We start from the raw sequence: 26364 nt of genomic DNA, 5'->3' as shown, positions 1-26364 counted from the left end.
ATTTCATCATCTTGTAACCAAATTGGTAGTAATTCTGAAATTAGCTAAGTTGGGTTACAGACAGACAAATGGGGATATAGCAGTCTGATATTCAAAGCCTTTCCAACCTAGTAGGACCTGCTGGCAGAGCTCTTGAGAATTCATACTATACTGAATGGAGAAGACCTGAATAGAAGAAAACAAATGCCAAAATTTCTAGAATACAGAATAAAATTGCATATGAATTGGATGTGATTGGATGGCTCCTCTTAGAAGGTGGTTAAAGTCAATCAAGTCTAATTCTTTATGAAGCGTAGAGAGACTTCCTCAAGTCCTATCAAGTAGGATAGGTTTGTCTCCCTAGCCCTTTTACCTTCTTTTCACATCTTTATTTGTATGTAAGCTCTTTGAAGCAAGAGGCTGTTTATCCTTCTACTAATATTCCCAGAATTTAGTATAATACTTAACATAGTAATCCTTTAAAAAATGCTGTTTGAAGTACATTAATGTACTATTGGTAGAGCTATGAAGTGGTCCAAAAAATCTGGGGAACAATTTGGAATGAGGTCCTTGGAGCAATAAAACTGCATATTCTTTGACTATGTACGACGATGACGACTATGTCTGTACCTTTTCTTGAAGGAGGACTCATATATACAATAATACTTATATCAGCTCTTTTTTGTGGTGGCAAATGACTAGAGATTAGGGAGAAATCCTTCATCTGGGAATAATCCATGTGGGAAGAATACTACTGTGCGATTAAGAGATGATGAGAGGAATTATTCAGGAAAACCTAGTAAGACTTATATAAACTGAAGAAAACTGAAATAAGCAGAATTAGAAGAAAGTTGTATACAATAACAGCAATAATGTAAAGATAATCTAATAAATCAACTGTGAGAGACTCAGCAACTCTGATATAAATACAACAAAGGACTCATGATGAAAAATGATATCCATCTCTAGAGGGAGAAATGATTAAAACTGAGTGCAGATTGAAGCATATTTTCTTTTAACTTTATGTATCTTCACCCCCAGATTCCTCTCCTTCAACATGGCTTATGTAAAAATGTGTTTTGTTTGATTCCATAAATATAATAGGCATGGTATTTCTTGCCTTCTCAATGGGTGAGGGACAAAGTGGAGAGAGAGAATTTGACTCCATGCTCCTCCTCTAGAAATAATATAATCCTTTAAGATTAGCCAAGGTTTTTATGTATCCTATTTCACTTTATTGTCATTAGCAGTGGGATGGTGAGTGGGCAGGTTATTTTCATTCTCATTTCACAGATGAGGAAGCAGAGGGGAGAGGAGAGCTGAAGGGGAGTTGTCCCAGGTCACACATCTGGTGACTCGGGTGAAATTGGAACTCATTTCTTTTACCTCCCAAGTTCAGAACTCTCTCCATTGGGGCACTAACCTATCTGAGAGATGTAGAGAATTAGAAAACTGAGGAGGAAGACATTTCTGGGTAGGTAGTAGAAGAATATTGTGATAATTGGAGTTAAGATTCTGAAGAATGGGAATCATTTCACTGGATTTGAAAAGGACAAAAGCAGTTGTTTAGCACATACCTATGGAGCATTAAGTAGCTCAGTCTGCCTTTGGTAAAGCACATGAGAAAAGAGAAAATGTTAAAGGATCCCACAGGTGAAGTGTTCCTGGCCCTGAGGTTCCTCCCAGTTCCTTTTAAGGAGGAAGCCTCGGCCTATCAAATCTCCGTCTTCTCCACTGTTCAGGCTCCGTTCTATGTGATGCCTTCCCCTACAAGAACTTAACATGATCCTTGCCAGGTAAGGACCTCCACTTGATTTGTATCCCCAGTGCTTAAAATAAAAGATTCTAAACTTAATAGCAATTACAATGGATTTACTTTACATAGTATATTAAGATTTACAATGTGCTTTATATTTATCATGAATCACTGACCCAGAGAACCATCTCAAATTAGATACCATAGGTTAAAATAGTCCTTTCCATTTAACTTTGTTTTAATTTTTAAAAAATTACTGCTAGAACTTAAAATCATCTGGTCCAAGTCTTCTTTCTATCCTTTCTTTTATGGTATTTCCTTCTATGCAGAAAACTCTTAAGCCCTGTCAAACATAGCTAGGAAGTGAAAAGTCAAATTTTGAACCTAAGGCCTATAAAGATTCAAAGTCAGGACTCTCTCCACTAGAGCATGCTGAATAACTTACATTTCTACATCCCAACAATAATCCTCGGAGAAAGGGTTTGTAAACTATGATCATGCCCTACATATGAGTAAACTGAGGTCCAGAAGGTCAAGCAACTTATTCAACACTACACTGTTAGTAAGAACAGGACCTGAAGCCAAGCCTCTCAAATCCCAGTGTAGTATTCTGTTCTCTACATTGGTAGTTTCCCAATTTTTCTTTTTTTAACACGGACTCTAGGAGGGCAAGAGAATTATTTTAAAGTGTCTGGCTTTCTATCTATCTATCTAAGAGTAGATAAACTGAAGCAACCTTGATGTGGAACCAGATCAAACTCCAACCTCTACAAGCTGCAAAATGGCACCAGCCACCTCATTAAAAGACTCGTCACAATAAATGAACAAAACACATTTTCTAAGGGCTGAGTATCTCACACACGTATATATTCAACTGAGAAAATCCCTGTAAAATGCTTAGCACAGTTCCTGGTACAAAGCAGAGATTTTATAAATGCTTGGTCCCTTCTCTCTTTCATTTTTAAGTATCACTGAATTCACAACAGCTTTCTGTTATGGACTTTCCAATAGATATTAACGGCATAATTGCTCACACATGTAGATTGTAAAAAGATTCTGGATAACACTTCCCCCCTCCCCCAAGACAAAATGTTATAGAATCATTTTATTGTACTAATGACTCATGAATACGGAAAGGCACTGAATATCCACCTGAGTTTAGACTTTATCAAGAAACACAAGACAATCACTCAAGATTTCTGAAAGAAGGGAGACAATTAAATTTTGGAAAATCACATTACAAAAACATGAGACCTTTGAATTGTAACTTTCTTAGATATTTTAATTTCTTCATTCACTACCAAATAGTTAAGAGTATCTAAAAGAATGCCTTAAGTGGCATCTCAGAGAATTCAAGTAAGTTCATGGCTATGAGACATGTCATTCTTCTTCCTTGAGGTCATCACACAGATCAACATGTCCTAGAAGATCAAGAGTAAAGATTCCAGGTAGCAACATAGTGGATGCTGGAGAACATTCTGATCCTTTATAAACTTGGGGGTTAATCTCTCTCATATGCCTATTAGGCATCCCATCCCCACTAAGCCATAAATTCTGAGAACTCCTCCCAAAGAAGTTGACCTGAGTAAGGAAAGGCCTTTACAGAATAGTCTTGGGTTTCCCAGTGTTGTCCTCCGTTACAGAGCCAGCCCATACTTTGAGCAGCACACTCAATGGTTCTGGAGACCATTTTTTTGGTCTATAATTGAAGGTGGCATATAGTCTCTGAAATACCAATTAAGGGCTCACACCTGGATTTCTCCATCATTATTAAACTGACTGTTCTCTTAACTGTCAAATTTCATGGCCTTTTCTCATCCTTCTTGGCTTCTCTGCAAACTATGACACTGTAGACTATTTATTCTCTTCTCTCCTATGGGTTTTTTTATTTTTTTAAACACTATTCTATCCTGGTTCTTTTCTGGTTGTCTGATTGCTCTTTAGTTTCTTTTGCTCGTTAAAGCCTAGTAACCATGGATATCCCCTAAGGTTATCCTCTATACTACTACACTTCATCTCATCTGTTGTTGGGGATTCAGTTTTCATCTCTATATAGGTGGTTATCAGATCTATGCATCTCACCCTGAACTCTAGTCTCACATTACCAATTTCTTCTTGGATAACTTGAACTGGATGTCCCACGGATTTAAACTCAAAATGTTCAAAACTAAATTAATGATTCTCCCCCTTTTCTCCCCTTCCCCCCCACAAAACCTTTCCTCTTGTCAAATTTCTTATTAATGTCCATCCTTCCTGTTACTCAGGTTTGCAACTCTGGTGCAATCCTAAAGTTCTGCTCACTTTCACTCTCCCACATATCTAAGCATATTGTTTAGTCTCATTACTATATCTATTGTTTACAGCCCTTCCCTTCCCTGTACATCCAACCCTGGTAAAAGACTTTATCTTAAAAAACCAAGGGCTCCACTTTGCACATGTTGTCACTGATGTTTTTTATATTATTTCTCATGGGCAAGTCATTGCTTACAATTTGTTGTGACCCACATATATTTATTCTATATCTTTCCATTGTCCTTTTGGTTTTCTTATAATTTTTCTTATTATTTTTTGAATATGTTTCATGATCTACAGCCATATAGCACTAGATGAAAATATTGGTGTTAAAAATATGAATTTTGGCAGAACCACACAGTTTGGAATCATTGAAAATACTGTGTGATTTCCCAAATGTGATTAAGCAGAGTCTCATTTGTTCATACTATTTAACAAATACAGTCATGCAAAACATGTGCTGAAATGTAAACCTCCTTTTTGCCTTGAGTCTAGCACATTTCTGCCAAGAAATGGGAAGAATGATTCATCCCACTCCTTTTCTTATTAATGGACATATGACCCGAATTGTAGCTGCTGCATGGGAATGAGACATGGAATAATATAGTAGCTTTTAAAAACTTAAAAAATTATCATTACAGAAAAGGCAATAAAGAGGCATATATAGGGGTAGGGGTGAGGTTAAGCAGGTACATCACATAATCAGTATGTTGCCATGAAGAGGAACAAGAGTAAAAGACGTCATCAAGGAATCATTATAAGAACAAATAAGCTGGTTATGTGACCAGAGTAACAGATGACAAGTAGACAGTATACTCTACTAGCATCCCAGAAGCAAGCAAGCAAGGCTTTACAATACGGAGTTCAAAGGATGAATGTTGGAGAGGATATGGGAAAACTGGGACACTAATTGTTGGTGGAATTGTGAATGGGCCCAGCCATTCTGGAGAGCACTTTGGAACTATGTTCAAAAAGTTATCAAACTGTGCATACCCTGTGACCTAGCAGTGTTTCTATTGGGCCTATATGCTAAAGAGATCTTAAAGGAAGCAAAGGGACCCAACATATGCAAAAATGTTTGTGGCAGCCCTTTTTGTAATGGCAAGAAACTGGAAACCAAGTGGATACCCATCAGCTGGAGAATGTCTGAATAAGTTATAGTATATGAATGTTAGGGAATACTATTATTTATAATAAATGATCAGGAGGATAATTTTAGAAAGGCCTGGAGAGACTTACATGAACTGATGCTGAGTGAAATGAACAGAACCTGATCATTGTACATGACTCTTTCCAACAATGAGTTGATTGATTCCAGTTCTAATGGTCTTGTGATGGAGAGAGCCTTCTACATCCAGAGAGAGGACTGAGGAACTGAATGTGGATCACAACATAACAGTCTCACTCTTTTGGTTGTTGTTTGCATTTTGTTTTCTTATTTACTTGTTTTTGATCCGATTTTTTTGTGCAGCAAGAGAATTGTATAAATATGTTTATACATGTTGTATTTAAAGATATTTTAACATGTTTAACATATACTGAATTGGTTGCCATCTAGGGAAGGGGATGGGAGAAAGGAGGAGAAAATCTGAAACACACAGCCATGCAAGGGTCAATGTTGTCAAATTATCCATGTATGTGTTTTGGAAAAAAAAAAAGGCTAAAACAAATAAATAAATAAAAACATTGAGTCCACCCTTTATGAAGGTAGAAGCTAAAAAAATCATAGCTGATTGCTATCATTGAGGGCAAGGGATACAGGATTAAAAAAATTATGGTGAAACTAACAGCTAGCTAAGAAAGTAATGGCTGAATGTGGGAGGCACAACTGCATAAGTGGGACAGGCGCAGATGGATTGCAATCTGCATTACTGGAGAGAATTTCCAGATACATAAGGACAAGATCCATTTGAGTATTTCTGAATTACCTAAGGGCTTCAACTTTCAAACTGGATAGTACTTGCAAAGAGACCTAGTGCTGCCTCTATTCAGAATCATATTAACTATGATATCTCAGTATAATAAAAGAGATTTCTTCTGCTGTGGCTGCCATTGGAAGCTTCGATAGAGCTGCAGCCACAGCCATCTGATACCCCATAGCTGTGGGTCTCAACAAAGGCTAGAAAATTACCAAAAACATTTCAAAACCATGACATTGCCACCACCACCATGGGCACTTAATCAAACACACCAAGTATGTGAGAGAGATGATCTGGGACGTGTGTGGCTTTGCTCCTTTTGAGTGGGGCCATAGATTTGTTAAAGGTCTCCAAGGATAAGCGAATCCTTAAGTTCATTAAAATAAAAAAGGGTGGAATGAACTGAAACAAACATAACCAGGAATACATTGTACACAATAACAGCAAGAATGTGCAATGATCAGTTATGAAACGTTTGGTTCTCGGTAGCTCAGTGATCCAAAGCAATTCCAATAGACTTTAAACAGAAAAATGCCAGAAAAAGAACTATGGAGACTGACTGTAAATCAACAGATGCTATATGTTTACTTCTTTTTCTCTCCCATGGTTTTCCTCTTGTGTTCTTTTTCTCCTAATATAAAGTAATATGTATTAAGAATTGGATTAAAGAAAAAAAAGAGTGGGAATTCACTTCCAGGAAAAGAGGAACTCATCAATATCCTAGCTGCCATGAGGAAGGACTAAACTAGAACTTGCCTACCTTGTCCCTTACCTAATAAATATTTGAAAAATAGGGGGAGGAAAAAAAATTCTTCTGCTCACACAATAAATAAATAAATAAATAAAGCAGATGAAAAAAGTATACTGTGTAACATGAGAATTCAATGCTCCAGATAAGTATGAGTTATACTTAGAATGGCCCAAGAAGGCAGACAGGGCTGTTTGAAGATCTAGATAAAGGCCCACTGTCACTTGCCTCCTCTTCTGAAATATCAACATTTTCTGGGCATCTACAGAGCTCTGAGCTATATAACACCAGATCTTAAAGGAATTAGGATGATAGAATCCATGGACAGCAATAGAGACATGGATGTGTAGGGGGTTCAGCATGCTGCAACCTGCTCAGAAATGAGAATACATTTTGTGGTCTCTTTGTCTCATGCTTCGAGGACTTGTAAAACCAGAAGAGGAGGTAGGCTTGTTATGGGACCTAGTAAAGGCTCTTCACTCCTCTCATCAGCCTCTTAAAGGAAGAGTTTAAATGCCTTCTCTTTCTTTTTTAAAATGCCTTTCCTCATCCCTCTAGTTAGGGCTTATTCTACCTCGAACAGTGAAATTATTTTGTCTGTGTTGTTGTTCAGCTATATATGACTCTTCAGGATCTCAAATAGGGTTTTCTTGGCAAAGATTCTGGAGTGGTTTGTCCATTTCCTTCTCCAACTCATTTTTATAAAGAAATTAAGGTAAGTAGGGTAAGTGACTTGTCAAGGGTCCCGCAGCTAGTGAAGATCTGAGATTTGAACTCAGAAAGATAAGTCTTCCCGATTCCAGGCCTAAAGCACCCCTTGCTTTATGCATATGCTATATTTTATATTCATTCATTTATATACATGCTATTTTCCCTATTAGAAGGTAAGCTCTTTGAAAAGAGGAATTTGATTGTTTTTTTAAATGCATCCCCAATGTCTTCTATATAATCAGTTCTTAATAAACTAATGGTTTCTTTCATTATTCACCTAATCTTGAATGAAGCCAAAAGAATGAGGTGAATGGTTTATTTTTAAAAGAGAGATGAATGGTACAGTTTTAGCAATGTCCCAAACTATGCCTACAGCCACTTTCTCCTAAACTCCTCTCCTTCGAATGTTCTACAGGCTACTCAAATTAAACATAATTAAAATGAAATTCATTCTGCTTTCCCCCAACTCCTCCCCTCTTCAAAAGTTCCAAATTTCTTGGGGGTGGGGGGTGAGAGAAAGGAATCATCATCCATCCATCAGCTTCTAATCTTCATTTCTCCCATTTCTTCCTATTCAGTCACATAGCCTCTATCTTTTATTTCTGGAACCACTAATCTCTCTAACCTTGGCTACTGCAATGGATTCATAAGCGGATTTTTTCATTCTGCCTCTGCAAGCCATCTTCCACAAAGCTACCTAAATGGATGCAAGTCTACTGCAGGTTATACCTTTTTCCTCAAAAAAATTCAATGATTCCTTCCTACCTCTTAATCAAAAAGCTTCAGTTTGGCATTTAAATAAAACTTTCTCGACTATAGCACTTATCACATCATAGATAAAATTAATTGAATTCTAAGAAGACATAAACAGTAATATGATAGTGATAGAAGACTTTAAAAAAATCTCTCTCTGTTTTAGGCATTCTAAGGAAAAGATAAACCAGAGAGAAAACAAAGAAGTGAACAAACTGCTGGACAAACAAAAGTTAATAGATTTATGGTATCTTGTAAAAAGGACTGCTAAGAAATTTAGATACAAATGGAACTTAAACAAAACAAAACAAACAAAAACACTGACAGATACTGCAAATAAATATAAAAAGGCAGAAACAGCAAATATATCCTTTACAGATCATAAAACAGTAAGAGTATTAATCAGTTCAAGGGACATAAAGAAAAGACAGACTGAAATGGACACAACAATGAAATCCAAATTAATGAGTAAGCCAAGGGGAAAAAAAATCATAGAAAACAATTAGGTGAAAGAAAATTATAATGATACAACAACATGCTAAAATTTGTGGGACACAGATAAAGCAGTCTTTAGGAAAAAATATCAATAAAAACACTAACAACACAGAAAAGGAAATTATTAATGAAATGAATATGCATTTAAAATATTACAAAACCAACTAATAAACAAGACTAAAAGCCTTACTATACACTTACCTGCTGATAAAACGAGGAACAAAAAAGAAATAGAATCCTTCAAAAAATATAAAAGATCAAAGATCCAATCTCAGAAAAAATGAAATAATTGTAAAGGAACTAACCAAAGTAAAAAAATCCCCAGTTCTGGTGACTAGGAAAATTCTATCAAACTTTTAAAAACAGTAACAATAACACAAATTGTTCTCAAAAAGTAGAAACAAAACATTCTATTGGATTGCTTTTATGAGATCTAATGCTTAACCCAGATAAGGATATAGTCGGGAAAAACTACAGGCCAACATCATTAATGAATGTTGATTAAAAATTTTTAAGTAAAATCCTATCACACTGACTGGCAATTTCTTCAAGAAATCATTCATTATTATCAAATTAGATTTATACTAGGAAAGCAAGGATAGATGGTTCCACATTAGGAAAACAACATAACTAAAACCAAAGCGTCTCTAGACACGTGATTATCTCAATAGATGCAAAGAAAGTTTCTGACCAAGTACAAAATTCATTAGTACAAGCACAGAAGGATCTTAAAAAAAAAAAAAAAAAAAAAAAAAAAAACTAATTACAACCAAAAATCAAATATCATATGAAACAGGGATATACTAGACTTTCCCAATAAATACAGGAGTAAAGCAAGGATGCCCAACTTCCCACTCATATAATTCTAGAAATGTTAGCCATAGCAATAAAACAAGAGAAAGAAATAAAAGACAAAGTAAATTGAAGATCTAGAAAATCCTAAAGAATAAGCAAATACGCTGAGATAATTACTAGCTTCAATGAAGTTGTAGGTTACAAAATGTACCCTCTTCTCCCCACAATCAACAGCATTTCTACATAATAAAAAACGAGAGGCAATAATGGAAAAGGAAATGTTATCCCAAATAAAACTACAAAATATATTTAAAGTATTTGGAAATACAAAATACTTGAAACAAAATGTTTCTTAAGAGAAATAAAGAACTTAGATAGCTGGAGAAATGAATTTCAGGTGCTCGTGGCTGAGCAATATCAGAGAATGAAAAGGATAATACAACAAAGTTAATTTAGCTTTAAAGTTATAGAAACCAAATTACCAAAGGTATACTTTACAGAATTTGATAAAATAAAATATATTTGGAAAAATAAACTAAAAATATGAAGGAAAATAATGAAAAATTGGGATGAAAATGGAGCAGTATTTCCAAACTTTACACTACATCATAAAATAAAAAGTAGGTGTCACAACCATTTGGTATTGGTTAAAAATAAAAAAGTAAATCAAGAGCGAAAATAGATCAAATGAAAGAAAAGTAGAAGCTCATTAATTTAGTGCTCAAAAAACTGGAAAATGGAACAGCTAGGTGGTGGTGCACCTAACCCTGGGAATCAGGAGGACTTCAAAATCCAGCCTCAAATACTCCATAGATGTGTGATGCTAGACAACTCCAAATAAAGTCCTATAACTGACTGTGGGAGTCATGAAATTATGATTTATCAACAGGAAAGGTTTGATTTGTACACCTATTTTCTATACTTATATACCTTTGGTCACATAAAAATTTCTTGGGCAAAAAGAGGTTTGTAAGTGGAAAAAGTTTAGGGTTTGTAAGTGGAAAAGTTTAGGAAATCCTAATATATAAAAAGTTTAGGAAATCCTATAAAATATATATATATATATATATATATATATATATATATATATATATATATATATATAAAACATCTCTGGGTAGAAGATGAATTCTTAGCCAAATAAGGGATAGAGGGCAACTACAAAGGACAAAACTATTAACTCTGATTATGTGAAACTAGAAAACTTTTACATGAACAAAATTAATGCATCTAGGATAAGAAGAGTCTTAAGAAGTTCAATGGGGAAAAAAACTTTAGTTTTTTTTTTTTTTTTTTTAAAAGAAATTAGTAGGAGACTATATCTCACCCTATATCTAGCCACCTTTAAATAGATACATTAAGGTGACAACAAATAAGAGAATAAAAAAAGCAATTATTTTTCAGATTTATGAATGGAAGAGAATTCATGACTAACTAAGCAAAATTATCAAATAAGGTAAAAGAAACAATTTTGATTATAGGATATTAGTTTTTAATACTGTTTCATGTATTTAAAATTGAAAGAAAATGTGTAAATGAGGGAAATTCTTTGCAGTGGGTTTCTGCTACAGATCTCATTTCAAGATATATAAGGAACTATTAATTCAAATATAGAAAACCAAAAGAAAATGGTCAAAGGTCCAAGCAAAAAGTTTAAAGAAATACAAATTATTCATGTTCATATGAAAAAAATATTCCAGATTGAGTCCTTCTATCCATTACACTAGCAAAGATGATAAAAGAGGCAAAAAGGACAAAAAAAATGGAGAAATTGGGGGAAAACAATTACTCTAGTGCCCCATTGGCGAAGTTGTGAATTAATCCAGTCATTCTGGAAAAAAATTTAGACTTAGGCCCCTAAATTATCAAAATATGCATAATACTTTTTGATCTAGCAATACAACTGAATGGGCCTATAGCCCAAAGAAAGAAGCAAAGAACTCTTATGTACAAAAATAAATAGCTAAACAATCTGTGGTAGGTGAATATAATGCAATTCTAAGTAATTTATTATTATACATTGAAGACAGGCCCCTCTTTTTCTCCCTTTCTTTTTAATTTTCTGGAGGAGTTGGTGGAAATGGGAGGGACATATTAATAAAGAAAGAGAGAGACCACATACAAGTTACAAAATTGCTTGCTGAGATAAATATTTCAGTAATTCTCACCAAATAAATTTTGTTACTAACACAAATCTAAGACAGTTTCTTAGATCTATAGCCTGATCCCAAAATGCAAAAGAACTTTTGTTTAGAGATTTGACAGGCCAAAATACTATAAAACATTCCATTAAAAATGACAGATCTGCAGGAAAAAATATTACCCAAAAGGGGCAGCTAGGTGGCACAGTGGATAGAGCTTCAGCCCTTAAGTCAGGAAGACCCAAGTTCAAATCTAGCCTCAGACACTTAACACTTCCTAACTGTGTGACCCTGGGCAAGTCACTTAACCCCACCAGCCTCAGCAAATAAATAAATAAATAAATGCCAAGGTCTACTTTTAAGAACTTAAAAAATATATAGTTTACCTATGTCAAGGCCATAACAATGAAGGGGCTATGATATACCATGCACTATGCTTAGTACTGGGAATACCAAGGTAAAAACAATTCTTGCTCTCAAGGAATTCATAACCTAGTGGAGGAGACAACATAAAATAGCTCAGTACAAATAAGCCACATAGAGAGTAGAGATCCAGAGGGAAGACACTGAGATTAAGAAAGACCTATACAAAGGGTGAAACTTTAGCTGAGACATGAAGGAAGCGAGGAGGTAAAAATGAAGAGGGTTCAAAATATAAAGCCTTTAATTATTAGAAATAGCTTTGGAAATAAGCATTCGTATCAGTTTAATATTTCAGATAATCACAAAGATGAGGTGAAATGTATATCCTGGTTTGTAGGCTTTGTGTTGTTATATGATGTCACAAATGATCTATCTACCCAGTTATCCTGGATGATTTTCCTAAGGACTTTAAAATACAGATGACCAGCTTAAGTGATTGTTAAGTACTTGAGGCAAGGCATGGGACAGTTCTGGTTCAACCAAAGGCCTTGTGGCTCAAATGACATCTTGTCCCTGCAGGGTGCTGGACACATTCTCAGCTTCTTTACAGTGAAATTGCAGGGACAGTTAGCTTTGGGGAGAAGACTTTGTAATTTGACAAGGCCTCAATTTTTACAATATGAGGTGACATCTTCAGGTGACAAGGTGAAGGTGGGAGCCTTGGAAGTCTTGAGAAGGTCTGCAAAAGCTGTGGTGGAGAGGGCATAGCCAGTAGAATGTTTGACTTGCTGCAATGAGGTCGTAGTTACGAGATAGAGCATGCATTTACTAAGCCACAGGTGATAGAAATACAAGATAGCAAGATAGTCCTTGCCCTCAAGGAAGTCACATTCTAATAGGTAGAGACAACATAAAAAGGTTAGTTGGAAATGGATGGGGTGGGTGGCATGGGAAGCCCAATTCCAAGCAAGGTAAAGTGATAGCTCAATGATCAGACAGAGCCCGGGATAGTTCCAAGGATGGAATTCAGGTTAGGATTAGGGAGAAAAACAAAGAGATAGCTAGGAAGATTTGATAACATAAATTTGCTGTAGGTCCAACTAGTGTAGTTTTGTGATTTCCTCCACAAAAGGAACACAGGAAATAGACAACAGGAATAATTCTGGGTAGGATTTTGGCAAGAGGTTATTGGCAGTAGTACAAACAGGCAGGAGATTCAAAAGTTGAGCTGACTTAGCCTGGCAAAACACTGATAATATGAGGAATAAAACAAGATTTTATGATGCCAGTGTTGAGTGTGTGTGGGGGGAGGGAGGGAGGGTCATTATTCCTCCTGACAAGATTTTATGATTTAGTAAAGTCAAGTAGTAGTATCTACTGCACTTGGCATTGTATTAGACAGGTATGACAATTTATCTGTTTGGTCAGATGTGGTAAAACTATTTAACATTGTAGAAACAAGGCAGTATTTAATATTAAAATGTGTGATAGAAAAATTCAGGAAAAAGTCAAGACAAGAATAAGAGAAAACAATTCTGTTAACCTATTTATACTTTCTGATCTAGTAGTCCCTTGAACGGACATATACCCTGAGAAGATCAAAGACAGAAAGATCCCTAAGTATCAAATTATTCAAAACAGAGCTTTTGGAGTAACTAAATACTGAATTAAAGTAGTGCTCACTGGGGAAATATTGAACAAACTATAGTGTATAAATAAAATGGGAGTATTCTTATGAGAAACAAAAACAAGAAATTAAAAAAAACAAGAGACTTTTATGATTTGAAACAAAAAATAAAGCAGAACCAGAATACAAATAGTAACCACTTCAACTAAACTCAGAAAAAAACACAATGCCCAAACTTGGTCGAAGGGAACTGAAGAAACATACTTTTTCTGTCATTAGAATAGGCTTAAGAATGAGCTTCAGAATATTTTATATTTTGTCCAAAAGTGCTTCAATATTGGTATTAACTTTTATTACTAGGGTTGTGATAGAAATAAAACAAGTGGGTAGGGCATATATTGGTAAATAAACAATTTTAAAAGGGCATTAACTTTTTATTTAAATTACTGACTGCTGTGGGATATGGAATATAAGAACTTAAGCTAGAATTAAAGACTAGACCTTAAAGTTAATTGCAGAGCAGGATTTCTTATGAGAAAAGGGCATTTTGGTAAGGGAAAACAGAATGGACTTGAACAGTGAAAAGTAAAGGAGGACAGAAGCAGAAGTAACCTGAAAAGAACAGAAGTTTTCCTCTGGAGGAGTGAAAAGCAGATCAGAAAAGGCCTGTGAAAGACTTGAAGGGCAAGCTATATTTGATCTGGTAGATAACACTAAGTCCTTACCCATTTGTAAGCAACAGTGTTTTCTTCTAAGGAAGGGTAGTAATTACAAGTCAGGCAGACCAGTTATAAATTACACAGTGTGGTAAAAGACATGATGCAAGAATAGTATTCTAGTATTAAAAAAAATTTCTTTAGAGTATCAGCAAATAAGATATTTGTAAAAATGTTTAACATGGTGCTTGATATGGGCAATATAATGCTTATTCCCTTCCTAGTGACAATGAGAAAGGAATAAGATTATCAAAGAATAATCAATAGCAAATAGTGATTAAATAACCAGATAAAGTGGCAAAACTAAAAACAAAGGTTTAAAGCCTGAGGGAAAGTGGAACTGGCTTAATGGTCAGATGTAGAGTGGTGATAATTTAATGTCAGCTTGGGATTGCCCCCTCTGACATTTAACATTTTTATAAATGACTTGGATAGAGGCATAAATGGTATGCTCACCAAATGAAGAGATAACACAACACAAGGCTAAATGGTTGACTGGATTACAACAGAGTAAATATCCAAAAAGATATTAACAAGCTAGAGCACATGGCTGAATCTAATAAAATAAAAAATATATATATACATATATATTAAAGCCTTGCACCTGGGTATCAAAAAAAACCCCAATTCCATAAATATGAGATGCAGGTGATAAAAATATATATTAATTGTTGTGAAAAAGATCTGTTTTTTAAAAATAGTGATTGTAAGCTCAATAGGAATCAGCAGTAACAGCCCCTCCCCCTCCCCAAAAAGCTAATGAGATCTTAAGCTACTGTACCAACAGGACAGTTTCTAGGAATAAGGATGCGTTAGTTCCTCTCTATGCTGTCCTGGTCTGAACACATTTAGAATATTGTGTTCAGTTTTGGTCTCTACATTTTGGGGAAGATACTGATAAGAGGCTATACAAAGGAAGATGATTACAATATTTAGCCTGGAAAAGAGAACTAGGGTTAGGAAAAGCCATAACATCTGTCTTCAGAAGGGCTGCTGCCATTTAGACGAGGGATTAGACTTGTACATATTCTGGACATGATTTCTTTTGCCTCCTCTTACCTCTTATATGAAGCAAAATCTTATAACTCCTTTTGCCTCAGTTTCCTCATCGTAAAATCCTACTTCACAAGATTATGAAAATTAAATGAAAACATATGTAAAGCACTTTACAAAACCTTAAAGGGCTATAATGAATTCTAGCTATTATTTAAAGCTTGGCCTACTCCTATTCTGTATTTAACTGTGATCATGTTGCTACAATGTAGTAGAATATAAACAATCTGAGGACAGGAACTGTCTTCTGTCTGTGTATTCTTAAGTTGGTACATAGAGTCTTAAGAAACATTAATATTCTTGGATTGTTTGTTTTTGAAGCAACTGGGATTAAGTGACTTGCTCAGTGTTAAGTGTCTGAGATTCCAAGGCTGGTGCTCTATCCATTACACCATCTAGTTGCCCCACAATGTTAATACTCTTGAGGTAAAGTGCTGGATGTGGAGTTTCTATATTGTATTAGCAGCATACTAACCTATTTATTCCACAGTAGCAAATATTGCACTCTGATATGAAAGCACCTACTAAACTTTAACAAGGAATTTAATGGAAAGGACCATAAACAGAAGTAAACCTCCCCTCAGAAAAGATAAATTCAATAAGAAAATATTTGACAAACAAAACGTAATCAGAAAGAAGCATTAGTTACCACTTTCCTTCCAAACTTGTCAACTATTGTCAGGGTTACCATTAGCCTCCTATTTACACAGGCTTGCAACGTAGGTGTCAACTTAACTCACCCACTCATCCAACCAGTTGCCAAGTCTTATCAACAGAACTTTGCTAAATCTACCTAATAATTTACTTTTGCAAGGTTTCTCCTATATTTATATACACTCATCCTGGTGCATGCAGGCCCAATCACCTCACTCCCTGGACTACTGCTTGTTGACCTCCCTGCCTCAAGCTCTTACTCATTCTAGTCCATCCAGCTGTCAAAACAACTTTCTTAAAGTGAAAATGGGAATGTCATTCCCTTCTAAATAAATTTGAGTGGCTCTAGGATCAAATATTAACCTGTTCTCTACCTACCTTTCCAGGTGTTCTTGGAAAACTTCCACATACTCTATGATCCGGATCTAGATGTGTCACTCAAATAGACAGACACTCCATCACAACATGCCTCTCCCAACTAAAAGGCACTTTTGCTGGCTGTCTCCCATCCAGGCATGCTCCTTCTACTTACTGCCTCTCCTGGCCTTCTTGGCTTCTTTCAAGACTCAGCTCAAATGTCACCTTTTGCAAGAAGTGGCCTTTCCTATTTTCTCCCTCTGGGATGACTTCCCATTTCACTTTATATATTTTAGATTAACATAGTGGTTCATAACGTTATTGCCTCCTCCATTTGTGTTATGGGCTCCTTGAGGGCATGGACTATGTTTGTTTTTTTATTTTTGTTTTTTCCAATTCTCTATGTAACTCAATAGTACTGAATACAATAGTAATCATTTAATATATATTTCTTAGTTAAGGCCCTCCAAAACCATCTTACCTTGCTTTTCCTAGCCTTATTTCATATTATTAACTTTTGCAAATTCTTTGAGGAGATATAAGGTTTCTTTTTTGTTTTTATATCCCCAGACCCTACCACCTCTTCCCACCCCCAATAGAGAAGGCTTAAGAAATGGCTGCTGAGCTGATTTAAATTGTTATTACAAAATAAGCCACCCACTGCCTTACTGTTGTCATTCTATGTTGTGTCCAACACTTTGTGATCCCATTTGGAGTTTTCTTGGCACAGATATGAGAGTGGGTTTGCCATTTCCTTCTCCAGTTCATTTTACAGATGAAGAACCCGAGGGAAACAGGGTTTAAGTGACTTGCCCAGGGTCACACAGCTAGGAAATATTTGAGGCCAGATTTGAACGCAGGAAGATGAATGGTCCCGATTTCTGGATGGCTGTCTATCTACAGCATCATACCTAACTGCCCGTTCTACTTTCTACAGGCTAAAAAAAACCACAACTCTACAGTATCTTAATGTAAAAATTCTGATCTTTATTAATGCAGGTCATACAAAGTCATGTTCTAGGGGGAAGCTTTTGTACAGGGACTATTCAGCACTCAGTTTCTCTCATTCGATAAAACTTCAGAAAAGGAAAGCATTTTTCAAAAATGTCACTGTAGTTGTATGCTATACTGTATGTACCAATGTAAGTATGTCATACTCTCACCATATATGGAGAGAAACATGGCTCCTTCAGGAAATGCCCATAAAAGATCTTCTTTGGAGGCTCTCTAAAATGGAACATTATTTTCCAAGAAGAAAAAGGAAAACTCTCAACTCAAAATTCTCTCCTACACTGATCCTACAGCTTTTCTCCCCTCACCCATATAACAGGAACTCAAGGTTTTAATAATAGTGACTTATCACTGCATTCTAAAATATTAGAGGGAAAGTTTCTTAGTAGTGCCTCCTTCTAAACTAGTGAGAGTTTCTCTAGGCTTATGAAACAACTCAGGCTATAACACCTACTTTGCAAAATAAAAAGCATTCTTTACACTGAACATAAAGCTCTTGGGTCCACAACCATTCTTGGATGTTGAGGGAGATAAAAAGATGAGTACAATCTGGTTAAGCAGGGATCATACCAGTTTTAGCTTCTAGACATTCCCTCTCATTACACTATGAGACAGCCACATCTCACATATGATGCTCCCATCTCCCACTTTTATGCCTTTGCAATGGCTATTTTAGTCATTCCCCACTGGAAGGATGTCTAGATTGTTTCTGATTCTTAGATATTAAAAAGTGTCACTGCATTTTAGAATATATGAGACCTATTTATCTGCACCTCCTAGGCTAAAGATCTAGCAGAAGGATTTCTGAGTCAAAGGATATAGATATTTTAGAAAATTTCAAAGCTATCTGCTAGAGTTTATGTAGGAGAAGTGGCCTCCTTTTTACCTTTTACAATATTATAACATTTTAAAGATCCCTTTTGGCATAATTCCAAATTGCTCCAGATCTTGGTGAACCCTCATGATATTCTCCTTCCTTCCTTCTGTGAGTTTAGTTCCTGGCTCACTCACTCTTATCTTCATCTCTTGCTTTCATATATTGGGAAACCTCAGCACTCATGATAGCCCCTTAAATTCCCTAACTTTTTAGTTCCTCACTCATTTCCCCTGACCTATTGTTCCACTTTACCTGTTATTCACAAAGATTGTGACCTTGCCTTCTCACACAAAATGTTCTACTTCTATGTTCAAGAACTCTGAAATTTCTTTTTCTAATTAAAACCTTGCATTAATACATCTTTTCTTCTGTCTTATGATCCCTAACCTGCTTTATTCCACACCAAGACTTCCAATAATTCACCCCTCAAGTTTTGTTTCAGGTCTTCTCCCCCATACTACCTACAACTCTTTCCTCTTTATCTTGACCCCTTAGTGAATTACTTCAACAGTACCCGATCCTTTACTTTAGAGTCACTCAAACCTAGATTATTCCTAACATCCTCCTCCTTTGATCTTAATATGCTGCTTAATAGAGCTGAAAGTAGTTGTGAAACCATGCTTACTGGGTTTATAACAAATTTATGGTTCATAATCAGTGTAGCAAGGAAATCCTTATCTTTTCTGATTTGCTACTCCAAATCTTGTCAAGTTTCTCAATGAATCTCCTTTTTTCTCTTAGTTGAGGACTTCATACTTTTGCTGTGAAACAACTGAGGCCATTTGCTAAGAGTTCCTTCTATATCACTAAAATATCTTCATCTCCTCCTCGACCAATCATTTTTTATTATCAGTAAATGTTTACTACGTATACTTAATTTTATATACATACTCAGGGTTGCATAAAAATTTCACCGGTGAAAAGAGAGAGTGCAAAAAGTTTAAGAAGCCCTGCTCTATTCCATTTCATTGTGTGATCTTATCAACACTTATGAATTTAATTGTCACTTTTATGTTGATGATTCTTGAATCACTTTAATCAGCCTGGATCTCTCTTCCTAACTGCCAGATTTGCATCTTCAACTACCATTTAGACATCTCAAATTGGATATATCCCGAAGACATCTAAACTCAACATATCCACAATAAAACACATTTATCTTTCCTTCCACACTTCCCCCCTACAGTTTAGGGCACCACCATCCTCAAGTTATCCAGGCCTGAAATCTAGGGGTCATCTTTAACTTTTTACTTTCTTTCACTCACCATATCCAATCTGTTGCCAAGACCTACCAATGTTACCTTCTTAATAACTCTCCTCCAAGCATGATACATGGTGATTGCCACATGGTGCAAGTCTTGATTTTCCTTTTCAATGGCAAGCAGGAGGATGGGCAATATTATTCTTAAAAAGAGTTATTGGGGGCAGCTAATTGGCTTAGTGGATAAAGCATCATCCCGGGAGTCAGGAGGACCTGAGTTCAAATTTGGCCTCAGACATTTAACACTTACTAATTGTATGCCTCTGGGCAAGTCACTTAATCCTAACTGCCTAGAACCATCCCTCCCAAAAACTCACTGAAGAATTTTGTTAAAAATGCACAACATCAAATTTAATATATACTTAAAATGAAAAATCAAGTTGTATAACAAACTGTTCTACTACCTATGGAGAAATCAATTTTAATATTAAATTCAAAATATATATAATTTGTGTATAATATATCATGTATTGTCAAATAAAAGGAGGTCTCTGAGGCAACCAGGTGGTACAATGGACAAAGTAATCCAAATCCTACTTATTAGCTGGGTGACTCTGGGCAAATTCACTTCACCTGGCTGCCTCAGTACCCTCCTCTATAAGATGAAAAAAAGTATATACCTCCTCCCTCCCTCTTCCAGGATAATTGTGATAATAAAATATTTGTTAAGCACTTCAAAAACTTTAAAATGCTATATAAATTCAAAATACTAGTAGTGGTGGTGGTAATAGTAGTATATCCTAAAGATCTCTTCTAACCCCACCACCAAGCTTCTTAATATCTCTATTAATACTTGGACAAAGGCACAGGTGATATAGCTAACCCACTGGATGACAAAAGCAAAAGATTAAAAAAAAAAAAAAGCTAGTTGTTCAGTCTTGTCCAATTTTTGGTGACCCATTTAGGATTTTTTTGGTATAGATATTGGAGGGTTTTTTGTTTTGTTTTGTTTTGTCTTTTTATATTATTATTACCATTTCCTCCTATTTTTTTTAACAGATTTTACATTTTACAGATAAGGAAACTGAGGCAAACAGGATTAAGGAATTTTGCTTAAGGTCCCACAGCTAGCAAATATCTGAGGCCAGATTTAAACTCAGGTCTTTCTGACCACAGGCTTAGCATTCTATCCACTGCACTACCCAGCTGGCTAGAATGCAGGACTAAACTTAGTAAGATGTAATTGAAAAGAAATAAACTTATAGGTCCAGGAAATCATGTTCACATTTATAATAAGGGAAGAGTAACTAGACAGCAGTTCATCTAAAAAAGATCCAAGGGTCTCAGTAGGCTATCAGTGCCATATAAGTCAACATTGTGAAATAGCAGTTAAAAAAAAAAAAAAAAAAAGCTGATGTGACTGGGGACAGTGTCAAGGACTAAGGAGGCAATAATCTTTCTGCACTCTGCCCTGAACAGAGCCTGTTCCCTTCCTATTGTAAAATTCCACGATTTTTCTTTTTCTAGTCTAACCATCTCATTTTATAGCTGATGAAAGTGGAGCTCCAAGTTGTGAATGACTTGCTCCAAAGACCCAGAAGACCTGTTCTATAGAAGCATGAGCTAAAGAAAAGTTCACTTAACAATCAGAGCAATCCAGAGGTACACAAGCTTGGACTGGCAGTCTCAGAGAGCAGGGCATTATCTTTTTCTAAAAGTTTCCTTGCAAAGGGTGGAGACGCCTTAGACTTGGTCAATTCTGTTTTGGTCAAGGTAGGACCAAGATGCCTAGGAGGGGATAGAGGGGGGAATTCCAATTCTGGGATTTGGATCACTCCCATTTTCAAAGGATAGGAGGAGGAGTTTCTAGCAAGGCCCAAGGGTTCCAGGCCTGTGGCTCTACCTAGTATTTACCCAGGGACTCCACCCTGCCTCAATTTTCCCACCTATAAAAAGGAACCACACCCCCCACCCCATGGTAAATATTTGCTAGTGGGAAAAAAAAGTTTTAAAAACTAGATAAATAAAACAAAACATGTCTAGTTCATGTCTTAACTCTAAATCCTATGATTTATCTAGAATAGAGGTTCCAACCCAGGTCTTCTCGTAAGGCTTGTGCTCTTGTAAAGTTCACTGATTCTTCCTAAAGTATTTACTTTTTTCCTCATCTGATAAACAAATATCATTCCAGAACTTTGAGACACTAAGAAAGTCATTCAATCTCTTTGGATCCCAGTATCCTCATCTTTCAAATGGAATAAAAAAACTTCTGTGCCTAGCTACAATTCACCACTTCAATGGGAGTTTGCATACATTTTCTAAGCAACAGGTATATTCGAATTACAAATATTACTTATACACAGAGAGCCTGAGCAGAATGAGTTTACTTCAAACAAGCCTCATTTTACTAATAAAGAGAGGGAAGTTTAGAGTGTATATACCAGACTAAGAACCAGGATCAAATATTGTTTCTGACATTTATCACTGTTTGACCTCGGTCAAAAAATATTTAATCTAGCTGAGCCTCAGTTTCCTCATCTGGAAAAAAATCTATGAAAATAATACCTTGAGCAACTCCTTTCCAGAGCTGTGGAGATCAAATTACTATGTGCATGAAGATCTCGGATAAAAGCAGATATCCCTATTGGGTAACTACGGAAAGTTCATTCACTGCATGTGGATTTTACTGTGTTTCAAAGCAACAGTTTAATGACAGAAATTAAATAGCAAATGATGGTTTTACAGCAGGTGCTCCACAAAGGAATAGCAAACCCAGCCCTCAAAATAAGAAAACCATTCAGTAAAAGTAAGTACTCTTATCAACTATTTTTAACCTGCTGACCCTGAAAGCTAGTATATACAAACAGGGAGCATATTTACCACTGTCTACTTTCACTCTCTTTCACCCACCATGAGGTAATATTAAGAGATTTTGAAATGATCATTTTCAGTGAATCAATAAACATTTATTAAGTATACACTATGTGCCAGAGACAAGCTTAAACAGAAGCAACTAAATGACTTTCCTACTGTAGGTTATTTTCACTTCCATTTTCTTGAACATTTTGACTCTCAAGGCAAAACCACCTGTTTCCAGCCTTTGATTCCAACAAGCATCTTTGGGTATATCTGGTATTTTACTATAAGAAACTAGGCTGAGAAAGTTCACATTTCCTTAACTAAAATAAAAAGTTATTTCAATTTTGTAACTTAAGGAATTTGAAAATTAGGAAGTGTAAGAATTTGGAAAATACTATATTATCACTATTTTCAATCAACTTAGCAATAATATTAATGTCAAATTAGTTTACCAATTGCTTAAAACATTTCTAATGAACCCTTGAATAATCTACACATACCTACAATTTTGACAAAAATGCCTAATGCTAAGTTATTCTTTTCTGTCCAGAGTACTCCTTCTTTCCCATGGGAGGTGTCCTCCCTGAGGTCACTGCCTCAGTTCCCCCCTGCCCCCACCCCCCGCCCCCAACTTGTCACCACCCTGGTCGTCAGGTGCTGGGGTTGTGTAGGCGCCTACAGACCGGCCTCGACACTTAAGAGATCTCCAGAAGGGATGCCCCCCCCATCACGACTCGAACCCAGACCTGGGAGCCCCCCAAATCCCTCCAGCCTTAACACACAGTAGGCACTTAATGCGTGCAGGTTGACAGCTGACTAGGGCCCCGGGCGCGAGAAAGGCACCAGATGACAGCGGAGCCGCCCCCCGGCCCGGCCCCCAAGTCTCGGGATTTCCCCTCAATAGCGCCGGCCGGGGAGACCCCGCCCCTGCCCCCGCGGCCGGCTCAGACTACAGCTGGACTTTGTCCCCCCATCCCCCAGGTCCGGACCAAGGTCGTCGCCCGCCGCTCCGCGGCTCAGCACCCCTCCAAGCTCGGGTCCGAGGGGGGAGGGGAGGCTTCCACACGCGCCCCCCCCCCTCCGATCACCCCGGGGCCGGGCTCACGGGGGGTCGCCCCCGCCCGTCTCAGGCGGAGCCTCCTGGATGCCAAGGGTCTCGCCCCGCCCCCCCCTCGCCCGCCTTCCGACTCACCGGGCCCCGCGTCGCCCCCGCCGCCGGCCGCCTCACAACCACAACAAAGCTCTGCCCAAAATGGCGGCCGAGGCGCGCGGCCCCGACGCGGAGGCGCGCTTAGGGGGCGGGGTCAAGAGGCTCCTCCCCCAACCGCCGCGCTCGGCCCAACGTCTCCTCCCGCCCCCCCCTCCCACTCTCACCGCCCGTTGGTCCCGCCTCGGGCCCCGCACTTCGAGTCTCACTTGGCGGCGCGCGACGACTGAGGCGGCCTGAGTCCTCTGTTCCTTCGGGCCAGGTCCCGGGTCCGTGTCCGCGTCCGCGTCCTTGTCTGTGTCCGCGCAGAAACAGTCAACACCACCGCGGCTCTTCCTGCGCCCGCCTCGCTCTGGTCGACTCCGCCCCCCGCCGCCGCCACCACCGCCTCCTCGCGCTGCGTGAGGGCCGAGGCTCGCGCGCTTGTGCGCGAGATGAGGGCTGGGGGAGGGGAATACTCGAGAACCTCTCGGCGTCGGCTGTGCGCATGCGCTCACATCCTTGCACATGCGCTCTCCGCAAACTGTCTTCCGGCTCTGGTCCCTACTTCCGCGGCGTTCACGGAACGCTGCCGCACTGCCTTTCGGGACTGGTAGTTCTCAAATAGCGCATGCGCACAGACTAATGCGAAACCGGGGAAGGCATTTAGTTCACTCAAGACTGGGGATTGCGGTGAGTCCGCATTTCCCAAATGCTGTTAAAATGTAAACTCATTGAGAGCAGGGTTGTAAATTCTGGGCTGCTGAGCCGGGTCACAAGCCCGTTGAGTCTTTTCCGGATTACCCAGACTCCACCCCTCCCATTCAAGTTCCGCCCTTGGGAAACAGCAACCAGAACCCCAAAGCCCAACGTTCCCGGAAGCTGAATAGGGAACCCTGACGCGCGGGCCGAGTTTCTACTCGCACTGTTTTTCCCCTGCGCCGGGGCCGGAAGCGGCTCGCTCCGCTCTCGCAGCCGCCGCTGCCATGCTCCGCCTTCTGCGTGGCTGCTCTCGGGCTTCTTCCCTGGTAAGCCATTCACTGTCTACCCACACAGCGCGGGCACTGGCTGAGACCGCTCTCGGGGGAGGGCCGGGCCTGGCCAAGGGGACTTGAGGAAAGCCTCCCTCTCTATCCGAGGTGGGGGCCCCTCTGGGCGGAATCATGTGCTCGGCAGATTGAGCTAAAGAGCTCTGAAATTGTAGGTTATCGGGTCTGGGGATGGGGGAATGGAAGACTAGACCCACGGCCTTCCTTTAGAGGGTCAGCCTGGGTGCGAATTCTGCGGGTCGGCAGCCGCCGGGACCTGATTTTTGAACGTTTGCTACGCGCTCTATAGACGGCATCTTATTTGATCTTCCCAACAACTCAGACTGGAAGGTGCCAGTATTGTGCCTATTTAACAGATAAGGAAACTGAGGCCAACAGATTTTTTTTTTCTATGTACATGACTAAACCGTTATTTTGCTGTACAAAAAGTACAATTAGCCTGTGAAGGAAATCCAAAATGCAGGCGGGCAAAAATATAGAGATTGGGAATTCAACGTAATGGTTCTTAGTCATCTCCCAGAGTTCTTTCGCTGGGCGTAGCTGGTTCAGTTCATTACTGCTCCATTGGTACTAATTTGGTTCATCTCATTGCTGAAGAGGGCCAGGTCGATCAGAATTGATCATCATATAGTATTGTTGTTGACATATAATCTGGCCCTGCTGAGAGCCAACAGATTTGACTTGCGGGCGTCACACGGTTCGGAAATGACTGAGACTAAATTTGAACTCGGGTCTTCCTGACTAGAGGCCCAGGGCTCTGAATCAGGGGTCTCAGTACGGGTCACCCCCAAGTGGTCTGCTGGTGGGCAGCTACCCGCATGGCCCCGGGGCCTGGCTAAGGGTCCTTCCTTTTCTTGCAGGTCCTCAAGACTCCCCGTGTGACAGGTAGCCCCACTGTGTGGGTGACTCCAGGGCTCCTCACATCCAGTTGGAGGGCTGAGGATGGGATCAGGGACTATCGCACATCAAGCTGCTGCTTCAAGAAGAAGGCGCCCATGTTTCCCTCAAAGCCCCCCCTCACTCTCACCTACCTGCAGGACACCCCTAAGCCAGCCCTGTGGGTTGCTTTGACTGGCTTGGTCCCGTTTGTGGCCCCTCCCCTGGTCATGATGGCCACTAAGACCTATGTACCCCTTTTGGCATATACCCAGATGGCCTACGGAGCCAGCTTCCTATCTTTCCTGGGGGGGGCCAGGTGGGGATTTACCCTGCCAGAAGATAGCCCAGCCAAGCCCGACCTCAGGAACTTAGCCTGCAGTGGGGTCCCCCTGATGTTTTCATGGTATGCCTTTCTTATTTCTGAGGGACTCCCTGAGGCCCTTGTCTTGCTGCTCTTGGGCTTTGGGGTATCATTACACAATGAAGTCTTCCTCTTGCCCCATTACCCCAACTGGTTCAAAGCCATGAGATTAGTAGTGACTCTTGTAGCATTTTTCTCATTTATAGCCACTTTGATAATTAAAGATTTGTTTCCAGAGACTGACAGTAAGCTGGGTAAAGCTCACTCTCCTGGCAAATTGTGAGCAGGCAAGCTATTGGTAACCCCCTCCATATGCTCAGAAACTTGTTTTCTCTGTGTAATTCCTGCATCTAACGATTGCCCTGTTCTAGAAATCATGTCCTTTTATTGTAGTTGCCTGAGCCTCTGGCCCACAGAATTGGCCTGTGTGTCTATAGGCTGGTGCTCCTAATTTCTGCTATTTATAAGTGAATTGTAATGAGTTTTTAAAAGTTCTAATAAAAACCACAAAGCAGCATCCTTTGGCGAGGGCACAGTGTCTCCTTGGAGATCATCTTCTGTACTCTTGAGAGAAAGCACCCT

The 26364-nt window shown here is 38.7% G+C and overlaps 2 protein-coding genes across 4 annotated transcripts in view; one reads left to right on the top strand and one right to left on the bottom strand.

The window, feature by feature from the left end:
- GPBP1L1 (GC-rich promoter binding protein 1 like 1) overlaps positions 1-23854 on the bottom strand; it is a 61578-nt gene extending 37724 nt beyond the window's left edge. The window contains exon 1 of one of the 3 annotated variants that reach the window (XM_051999853.1): positions 23724-23854. The gene's annotated coding sequence lies outside the window, so the exon portion shown is untranslated. Of the gene's footprint in view, positions 1-23499; positions 23589-23723 lie in introns of those variants that run through there. The other 2 variants (XM_051999855.1, XM_051999854.1) reach the window with 2 other exon arrangements.
- Positions 23855-24147: 293 nt separating this feature from the next.
- TMEM69 (transmembrane protein 69) lies at positions 24148-26299 on the top strand. The gene is made up of 2 exons (XM_051999856.1): positions 24148-24521; positions 25403-26299. Exons 1-2 carry the CDS (start codon positions 24480-24482, stop codon positions 26063-26065), a joined length of 705 nt encoding a protein of 234 aa, XP_051855816.1. The 5' UTR covers positions 24148-24479; the 3' UTR covers positions 26066-26299.
- Positions 26300-26364: the final 65 nt, after the last annotated feature.

Source organism: Antechinus flavipes, chromosome 4 (assembly GCF_016432865.1).
Source record: "Antechinus flavipes isolate AdamAnt ecotype Samford, QLD, Australia chromosome 4, AdamAnt_v2, whole genome shotgun sequence".
NCBI classification, from domain to species: domain Eukaryota; kingdom Metazoa; phylum Chordata; class Mammalia; order Dasyuromorphia; family Dasyuridae; genus Antechinus; species Antechinus flavipes.
The sequence above is the reverse complement of the archived record's forward strand: the minus strand, read 5'-3'. Positions and strand labels throughout refer to the sequence as shown.

Excerpts from the sequence above, each read along its gene's own strand:
- TMEM69 (XM_051999856.1), top strand. The coding sequence starts at position 24,480 with ATGCTCCGCCTTCTGCGTGGCTGCTCTCGGGCTTCTTCCCTG. Across the intron at positions 24,522-25,402 it reads GCTCTCGGGCTTCTTCCCTG|GTCCTCAAGACTCCCCGTGT; the intron begins GTAAGCCATTCA and ends CTTTTCTTGCAG.